Source organism: Dipodomys merriami, unplaced genomic scaffold, assembly GCF_024711535.1.
Source record: "Dipodomys merriami isolate MVZ:Mamm:240054 unplaced genomic scaffold, mDipMer1.0.p SCAF_7, whole genome shotgun sequence".
NCBI classification, from domain to species: domain Eukaryota; kingdom Metazoa; phylum Chordata; class Mammalia; order Rodentia; family Heteromyidae; genus Dipodomys; species Dipodomys merriami.
Window position 1 is genome coordinate 20,689,887 of NW_027206290.1, and position 9,668 is coordinate 20,699,554.

A 9,668-nucleotide genomic window follows, 5' to 3' on the forward strand; every position below is an offset into this window, starting at 1 on the left:
CAGCTCATTCAGGAGCGCATCACTGCTGGGGGAGGGGAGCTGGCTGCAGGCCGGATGAAGACTTTCCTAGATTAGCCAAGAGAAAAGTTTGGCAAGATGGCCTTGCCTGAGTGGGGTATTTGTGGCTGTGGAGGAGGTTCTAGTGTGTCGGTCAGAGTACTAGCTGAGGGCCCATCTTCCTCAGAGGTAAAATGAGGCAGTAATGCAGGTAACATTCACACAGTCCAGTGAAAGAAAAAAAAAAAAAAAAACGAGCCAATCAGTTGAATTCAGGTTTATTTGTTTGTTTTTGTGCCAGTGCTAGGGATTGAATTCAGGGCCCTGAGCACTTCCTAAGCTTTATCTGCTCAAGGCTGGTGCTCTACCACTTGAGCCACAGCTTTACTTCCAGCTTTTTGGTGGTTAGTTGGAGAAAAGAGCCTCTTGGATTTGTCTGTCCAGGCTGCCATTAAACCTTGATCCTCAGATCTCAGCTTCCTGAGTAGCTAGGATTGTAAGTGTGAGCCACCAGTGCCAGCCTGAATTCAAGGTTTTTTGGCTTTTTTTTTTTTTATGAAGAAGTATTTGGAAGGCATTCTTGGTTTGCCAAAAGCATTTTCACTTACCTGCTCAACCTGCAGCGGTACAGACAGGAGAGGGGAGCAGGGGAGCAGCAGCATGTACAAGCAGAGGGACTGTAGGATCTTTGGGGTTGGTGTGAAAGGCAGGTGGGCAGAGCAGGGGGATGAGGGGTGGGCAGTGCTGGTGCTGTTCCCTAAGGAACTGAGACAGTCAGACCAGCTGTGGGTGGCTCATGGCTGTAATCCTGGCTACTCAAGAGACTGAGATCTGAGGATCACAGTTCCAAACCAACCCAGGCAGGAAAGCCACTGAGATTCTTATCTCCAGTTACCACCAAAAAGCTGAACATGGAGGTGTGGCCCAAGTGGTAGAGCACCAGCCTTGAGCAAAAAACACTAAAGGACAACGTCCAGGCTCTTGAGTTCAAGCCACAGTACTGGCACACACAAAAAGAGGGCTGCTACCCACGGAGCCCCTGTATGTAAATCCTAGCAAAATCAGAATAGTAACGAACCTCATAGAAACCAGGAGGCAGACGAATGTGATAGAGCGTCCATGCCTTGTCCTCAGTGCTGCCTAACTTACGCTGCAGCTTCACCACAGCAGGTGTGGTGGTACATACCCAATCCCCACATCCCGGAGGCTGAGGTTGGATGATCTCAAGTTTAAAGCCAACCTGAGTAACCTAGAAAGACCTATCTCAAAATAAAAAAAGTGGAAAAGAAAGTAAATGGTTTTAGCACTTTTTCTATTTCTTTGGAAACCTAAGGCGTGCCTGTGAAGGCAGAGTTTCCAGCAATTCTTTCAGTCCGGGTGTAGTTTTTTTTTGTTTGGTTTGGTTACAATCAACTGGACATGCACACTTTTAACACCTTATGGAGTGCTGTTCTGTTTTTCCTTACTCATTCCCTGCTGCCCATTCTTCAGTCCTTCTATCTTTCAATACATCTATCCATCCAGCCATCCATCAGCAGCAGTGTATACATGCAGAGGAATTCTGGGAGATGGTCAGGTGATATTAGCTGCCATTATTTCTGAGGGCAGATCAGTGATCTTCTTTCTTCCTTGTCTTTTTGTGGTGCTGGATTGTTTTTTTTTTTTTTAATGTTGAGCAAGGAAATCATAAAGCCATTCTAAAAAATATACAAAAAGCAAATAAAGTTTCAGAGCAAACATGCCCATGCTACCTTGCACCTGGTTTCTATAGCTGCAGTAGTTCTCAGCAAAGACATTTCCCTCCTCCTAACCCCCCTCCACCTGACTGGACCCCTGAGGGGGCGGGCAGGCTTTCCAATTGCCACCTCATTGGACAGTGGTGACCAGTGAATTCCTGTGGGGATGTGAAGGGTGATTCTCAGCCCTAGAGGCTGTTTGCACAAACTTCATCTGTGGCCAAAGAAGCTCAGGGGGAAACTGGTGAGGGGTTGATTCTGTACCTTTTCCTGTAGAGCCATGTGTATGGAGATTTATCCAGATGCAGAATTCACTGTATTTCTTTCAATTCTTTCTCAAGTTTGTTCTTGGTAGCTCTTGCTGTTAACTATGAGAACTTGTTTAGGAAGCCACAAAAACAGACCTGGCCATTAATGGCATGGTGTTTGACCAATACTTTCCTCAATGGAAAGTATGCAGCTCCTGGGGCTCAAACTCAGGATCTGGGTGCTGCCCCTGAGCTTTTTTTTTTTTAAACTCAAGGCTAGTGCTCTACCATTTGAACTACACCTCCACTTCTGGCTTTTTTGGTGGTTAATTGGAGATAAGAGTTTCACAGATTTTCCTTCCCTGGGCTGGCTTCAAACAATGATCCTCAGGATCTCAGACTCCTGAGTAGCTAGGATTTCAAGGGTAAACCAGTGGCACCTGTCTCTATTTATCTTTTTAAAAAGACTGAAAACTAACCTCACAGTTATGCCATCCTAAGAAGAAACCATTCCAGTTTGAGGGTGCGGGGGAGACGGATGGAGGCTCTCTACTGACTTTCTCCATAAAAGCTATGATGGACATTCTTGGAGAATTCTCAACATAAACTAAAGAGAGAATCTACATTTCTAGTCCATATATACTTAGCTCTCTCATTTTTCATCAATACTTAGAATTTTCTGGAAGATGGGAATAATAGGACCACGGTGATTGTTTCCCTGAGCAGTGGTGAGAAACGGAGGTGGAATAATGTGAGCAGACGAGGGGGTGAGAAGGTCTGGGCACAGACAAGACACATCTCCAGCACAGAACTTCACCGTTGGCAGAAACGGGACAACAGAGAGGTGACAGGTGCCACAAAGGCTGATCAGCAGGCCTGTAGAGGTGGCACCATTGGAACCCAGACTCTTTCCATACACTGTCCAGCCGTGGTCCCTGCTCTGTATCTGGGCACCTCTTGTGAGAGAACCATCCAATTCTTTGGACCCTTCTGGAAGGCAAGCACAAAGCTCAGCTCGAAGTCTGTGGTTTCCTGCATGGGAGGAATCAGAGATCGCCTTCCTGCAGGCGGCAGGTGTGGGACAGGGACAGGCCACCCAGCCTTCGGTGCTTTGTTGTCCTCAGCTGCCTTATCTGACTAAGGTTGCTCTGAGGATTAAATTAGTTACTACATTTAGAAAGAAATAGCCTACATCCTGGTAGATAGTAGGCACTTGATGGATGTTTGCCTCCTGTAGTTATTTGCACACACAAGACAGATGGACAAAACCTTAAAGGGCCACAGGTATGAGTTGGGAAGCCTCTGTTAGGCCCAGCTCTAGCCATCTGGGGTACATCTTATCTCCCTCCTCCCTCTGTCATGATGCTTGAACTCAGGGCTTGGGTTGTCCCTGTGCTCTTTTTGCTCACGGCCAGCACTCTACCACTTTGAGCCACAGCCGCCATTTCTAGTTTCCTGGTGGTTAATTGGGAATAAGAGTCTCACAGACTTTCCTGCCTGGACTGGCTTTGAACCAAGATCCTCAGATCTCAGCCTCCTGAGTAGTTAGCATTACAGGCGTGAGCCACCGGTGCCAGGGGCACAATCTGTTTTTATTGCTTCTTAATGGTACCAAAAAGAAATCCCTATAATACCTGTACAGCCCTGTGTGACTCAGAAGTGCAGTAAGAAGAACCTCAATTTAGAAGGGGGGTGTGACAAGGTGAGGAACTGGGTACAGAAGCTGAAGATGGAGACAGAGATCGTGTGGCCTGTGGTGACACACTGGGACCAGTGGCTCATCCATCCTGCATCCCTGAGATGTGAGAGATTAAAGCCTGAGGATAAAAAAAAGAGAGAGAGAGAAGAAACTATAGGTTCCCTCACCCCCAAGTGATGAAAGAGTTTCTCTGTGCTCCAGGTTGTAAATGAGGTCATCTCTGGTGAGCTGTGTGTAATAGCCACCTTGCACAGAACACTTTCCATCGCCAGGCGCTTTATGGGGCATGTGTCCTTTCATCCGCCCAACATCCATCCCTCTATAGTCCATGCTGTGGCTTCCTTTATAGAGGAGGAAATGGAGGTTTAGAGAGGTAAAATCACTAGCCTAAGACCAGTATCTGAGATTTGAACCCACACCCTTAACCGCCCACACTCTTAAATAGCATTTAGCCTAAGGAAAATTGAGAGTTTAATATCCAGAAGCTCAGAATAAGCATTAAAAAAAATTAAAAAGTTCTGGGTCTCACTGATTCCCCAAGGGATCTTAGGAGAATATTCTTGATCGTGGGTGTCAGACTTGAGAAGAATGAGTTTGCCATTCTCCGTGTCCCTGCCATACCCCACACTCAACACAGACTGGTCCATCAGGACCAGTTTACCTCAACAATATGAGCCAGTGAATTTCCATATCCCCATCTAAGATTCAAGTCCCCCTGCGTGAAACAGCTTCCTGCCAACGGGGCTGGAGGTTTCAAAAGCAAATTTTAATGTATTCTTTGTAAACCAGACACCTGAAGTTCTGGGTGGAATCCCATTAAGACATCTTTGCAAGGACTTAATCTGATCCCTGCTCTAGGAAGCATGGGGAACTGGCTAGCAGCCTCTTGTTTTTGGTGATGAGGGAGTTGGGTAAAAGAGCCTTGAATTTTTCCTTCATCACACACCTGTTTCTCAACCACCATCTCCTCTTCCACTTCTTGTGATGGGGACATGCTGTTGGGGCCAGTAGACTCCAAACTGGTTTTCTTAGGATGATTTTGAAGAGTTCAGAAAGGTATATCATGGGATAAATCATGGAATTAAAAAAAAATTTCACTCTTCATCTAAGCAAAAAGAACAACATCCTAAGCAGAAAATATTCCAGGGTATTTTCTTAGGAATGTAACTAAGTCTTTATTAGAAATGGCATTTTCAGAGACTTCAAGAGAATTAGAAGTGGATGATCTTGAAATTACCTAATAGTCCTAAGGGGAAAGTGTTTTGGAAATAAAATCACCCCATAAATCTTCTCACATGAATGTTTACACACACACACACACACACACACACACACACAGAGTAATCTTATTTTTAGAAATTCATCTTTAGTTATTCAAAATCAAGAATAAGATGTTCATTGCATTGTTACTTGTCATAGCAAAATAACTGTAACAGTTGGTCCCACTTGTACATGTGTGCAAACATAGCAGAGCCCACTAGAATCTATATTGATTAAAGATTAAAATTATAGAAGCCATGTAGCAATATAAAATGCTTCTAAAAAGGAAATAAAAGAATCAGTTGTGCTGGGCGCTGGTGGTTCATGCCTGTAATCCTAGCTACTCAGGAGGCTGAGATCTGAGGATTGCGGTTCAAAGCCAACACAGGCAGGAAAGTCTGTGAGACTCTTACCTCCAATAAACCACCAGAAAACCGGAAGTGGCACTATGGCTCAAGTGATAGAGCTCTTGACTCAAGCTGAAGAGCTGAGGGACAGCGCCCAGGCCCAGAGTTCAAGCGCCACAACCGACAAAAAAAAAAAAAAAAAAAAAAAGAATCAGTTGTATCATCTTGATACTGCACCATTTAAGAGGTGTATCATTCACTTCTAGAATTTCTATTCAGCTGACGTGGGTTCCACTCCCCCCTCTTGCCCCCCAGGGCTAATCTCCTTCCATTTGTCTGTTAGCATCTTAACCATGCCCCACTGAATATTTTCTTTCTAGAATGTTCTCAGAGCACAGATGTTATGCATCTGGGTGGGGGAGTCCTGTAGATTGTTCCTGGGAGATCTTTTTCATCTTCTACAAGCAGGGATGTCTGTGTAGCTCCCCTGTTCCCTGGCCTTGTGGGGGAGAAGGTTTTGCTTTGCACTTTTCCAGACCTTAGTCATTCTAGTGGCTTCGGGGACCGCTGGCGCCTGAGTATGAATGAGTCTGAATTCCGAATTTGGTCAGGGAGCTCAGTTCTGTAGTAAGAGCCTAAGGGCATAAATCCCTAGCTGCCAGCCTCTGTACCCTTGAGTTCACCCCTCACAAATCACTGCGGCCTGCTTACTTTCTGCAGCTATACTTCCTTTCCTGCCCTCAAACTGTGCTATGCTTTAAACAAAAATCATTTGTGTGTTCCCAATGTTTGAAGTAGGGTGTTTAACCCACCCTATTGACCAGAATGTCTTATTCATCTTTCCAACTTGTAATTCTATGAGACTACATTTGCATGGTATCCGAAACTGAGACTTGGAACTGGTAGGTCATGAGCAGAGATGGCGAGTGGGTTTGTAATCGCCCCCCCCTTCTGTACCTTGCACGCTCCTTATTGTCATTATGAGAATCACCAATATTTTCACTGTTGTCTTTTGTTTTAGCATGCCTACGCTACAACTGCCATTAATGGGACAGATTTTTGTACGTCAGCAAAAGATGCACTCAAAATCTTATCCAAGAATTCGAGTCATTTTATGTCTGTGAACTGCTTTGGAGACTTCATAATCTTTCTAGGAAAGGTGAGATGTCTTGACTAAATAAATAAAAGTAGCTGGACTACAAAAAAAATGTAGCCATACAGCAATTGATTTGAAAGAGGAGAGCATTTGTCTAGCAAGCACATGGCCCTCAGTTCATTCTCCAGGGATGCTGTAAAAAATAAAAATGCAGCTAGGTGCCGGTGGGGGCTCACACCCGTATGTAATCCTAGCTACCCAGGAGTCTAAGATCTGAGGATTGGGGCTTAAAAGTCAGCCCAGGCAGGAAAGTTTGTGAGACTTTTATCTCCAATGAACCACTAGGAAGCTGGAAATGGCACCGTGGCTCAGGTGGTAGAGTGCTGGCCTTGAGCTGAAGAGCTCAAGGACAATGCCCAGGCCCAGAGTTTAAGCCCCACGACAGACAAAAAAGAAAAAAGAAAAAGTGTGTGTGTGTGTGTGTGTGTGTGTGTGTGTGTGTGTGTGTGTGTGTGTGTGTGTGTGTGTGTGTGTGTGTATCTCTTGACAACTTCCATAGTGGATGTTTTGCTTCATTATCACATATTACCTTCTATCCTGTGAGCTGGTCCTGGTTGGCAAATGGTAAAACAAAAATATAGAAACTTTTTGGGGATCCACCAGACACAGGTAGAGATTTAATCCTCAGTCTGTCTTTGATACTGGTGTAATTTTAACCTACTTTTTTATGTCTAAAATGAATATATTACTAATAGGAGATGAGTATGTTTTGTAGAGGTTTGGCCATAAAAGTATGGGGATCACTCATTTCTTTTCAAGGAAATGTATGCATTATTTAAGGTTATTAAGTCTGTAAAACGGGTTGTTAAGGCTCTGAATGGAGCCAAAGTGGCATTTCTCTTGTCATCTGAATCCTTTTTATTTTCCTTTGCCAGTGCTGGGGCTTAAACTCGGGGCCTTATGCTCTCACTTAGCTCCTTGCTCAACTGGTACTCTACCACTTAAGCCACACTTCTACTTCTAGCTTTTTGCAATTTAATTGGAGATGAGTGTCTTACAGACTTCTCTACCTAGTCTGACTTCGAAATGGAATCCTTTGTTTTAAGCCCCCTGAGTAGCTAGGGTTACAGGTGTGAGTCACTGGCCCCTAGCCTCCGAATAATTTTTTTTTTTAAGAAGTGTGCAGAAAAGTCACAGTGAAGCCCCGCATGTACACAAATGCTTCACAAATGTGCGATGCTCTTGAGCAGAGACCATTGCTTGTCTCGGTATCATTCCAATTTGGGCACATGTTCTGGCAAAGCGTTTTATTTTCCTTTGGCAACTAGTTCACTTTCCTACATTTCCCACAAGAAACACACCAAAAGCTAATGAGCTTTTAAGTAAGTATGTGGCAAGCGGTGATTGTTTGGTTTTGAGGAGGAAGTAGATTTGGATTTCCATGTTCATCTTTACAGATAGATAGCCAAGGACAGCAAGGACCCCAGATGACCATAATGCATCTGTTAAAGAATTAGCTACATTATGGCCTGTAATTACAAGCCTGGAAAATATCATCATTACACATCATAAATGGAATCAGCCGATTCTCCCCACAGGAGTTCTGGAAAGCCTTTCCATTTCAGCTCCGGGAAAGGGGAGGGGGCAGGAACTAATCATGTAGTATACTACTCCATTAATCATGTAGTACTAGTCACATACCACTATGAGGTACACCCAACTCGATGGATTGTTATCCTGTGATGAAAAACAAAACTTATAGAATGGCTTTCACGCGGAAATGGTTTTGTGACATCATGGTATTTAATGAAAAACTGGAACAGAAATCCCTTTTGAGAGGTACAAATCTCTAGGAAGACTAGCTGTGGATAAATGAAAATATTATCTCCCCATCTATACTCATTAACGAAGTTTTCTTTTGGTACAGCTTTTGTTTTCCTTATTTCATCCTGCCGAATTTTCTGACAAGGACTCTCCAATAGGTCACAGATACAAAGAAGTACTTAGCGCGCACACACACACACACTTCTAGAACATTCTAACCAATCGATTTATAGATTTCAACAAATTCTGGTTTTGGACAGGTGTTGGTGGTATGCTACACTGTTTTTGGAGGGCTGATGGCATTTAACTACAACCGTGTGCTCCAGGTATGGACAGTCCCTCTGCTACTGGTGGCTTTTTTTGCCTATCTAGTGGCTCACAGTTTCCTGTCTGTGTTTGGAACTGTGCTGGATACACTTCTCCTGTGTTTTGCTGTGGACCTGGAAACCAATGACGGATCTGCAGAAAAGCCCTACTTCATGGACCAAGAGTTTTTGGTAAGCAAACATTTCGTTTCCTTGGCAAGCCTCATTCCTCTTCCAGAGCTCTGAGAGGTTCTATCGCTACACAGACCTGAGTGAGCTCAGCTTTCCAAAGTTGAACCTCATCCCTAGAAAGATGGCAGTAGCTCCTCCGTCATAGCAGCACCAAAGGACCTGAGCTACAGCAGTCAACCCAATACCCTTGCACCTAAAGGCTATAGGTTAGATACTTGGGCAGTCTGAGTTTAACAACTGATGTTTTTCTAAGACATTTTGTATGTCATAACCCACTGAGCTGAAGAGGGAGAGGGAGACACACTGTAGACCAGGCTTTCTGTGCCAGTACTGACTCATCTGTAGTCCCCAGGCCCTCCATTAAGCAAGGCACACCCTGAGCAGTGCCCAGCTGTATCTGGAAATAGCAGGCATCTGTTCTTTTCTGCAGCACACTTATTGCTCATCTGCCTTATCCTGCCTAGACAGGGATTTTTTTTTCCCCACAACAGAATGATACCATCTTTTGCCAGCATCAAGTGGAATCCTCATCTTACATTGTTGTCACACATACAAAAACAAACAACTTCAGTGTGAAAACCCTGTTAGCTTTAAACAGCACTCAAAGCACTCTCAGTTCAGCAGGATGAAGTTTAATAAGCACCTCTATGGTTTTATTACAATTCATGTATCCTCATGTTTCTATATTAAAAATAAAAACAGAAGGGGCTTTGTGGCTCACACCTATAATCCTAGCTACTCGGGAGGCAGAGAATTGGAAGTTGGCTCTTTCTGGTGGTTGTGTGAAGTTAGCTTGGTCTTTTCCTGATTCCTACTCTTGCAGTTAAAACTGCACTTTGAAGTCTCAGACCTCAACTTGCCACCCCAAAATTTTAATTCCACAGGAAAATAAAACTTTTAAGGATTAATTTCCCTCAGACTACAAGGCCGAAAACTAATAAATGGTTCCCAACAGCACAGACAC

At 44.1% G+C, this 9,668-nt stretch overlaps 1 protein-coding gene across 4 annotated transcripts in view; it reads left to right on the top strand.

Annotated features, from left to right (window-relative positions):
* Slc44a3 (solute carrier family 44 member 3) overlaps positions 1-9,668 on the top strand; it is a 62,555-nt gene that overhangs the window by 49,573 nt on the left and 3,314 nt on the right. For 3 of the 4 annotated variants that reach the window (XM_070007711.1, XM_070007712.1, XM_070007713.1), the window contains exons 13-14: positions 6,309-6,446; positions 8,468-8,704. In XM_070007711.1, coding sequence (XP_069863812.1) covers positions 6,309-6,446; positions 8,468-8,704 — 375 coding nt within the window. The remainder of the gene's footprint in view (positions 1-6,308; positions 6,447-8,467; positions 8,705-9,668) is intronic. The other variant, XM_070007715.1, reaches the window with a different exon arrangement.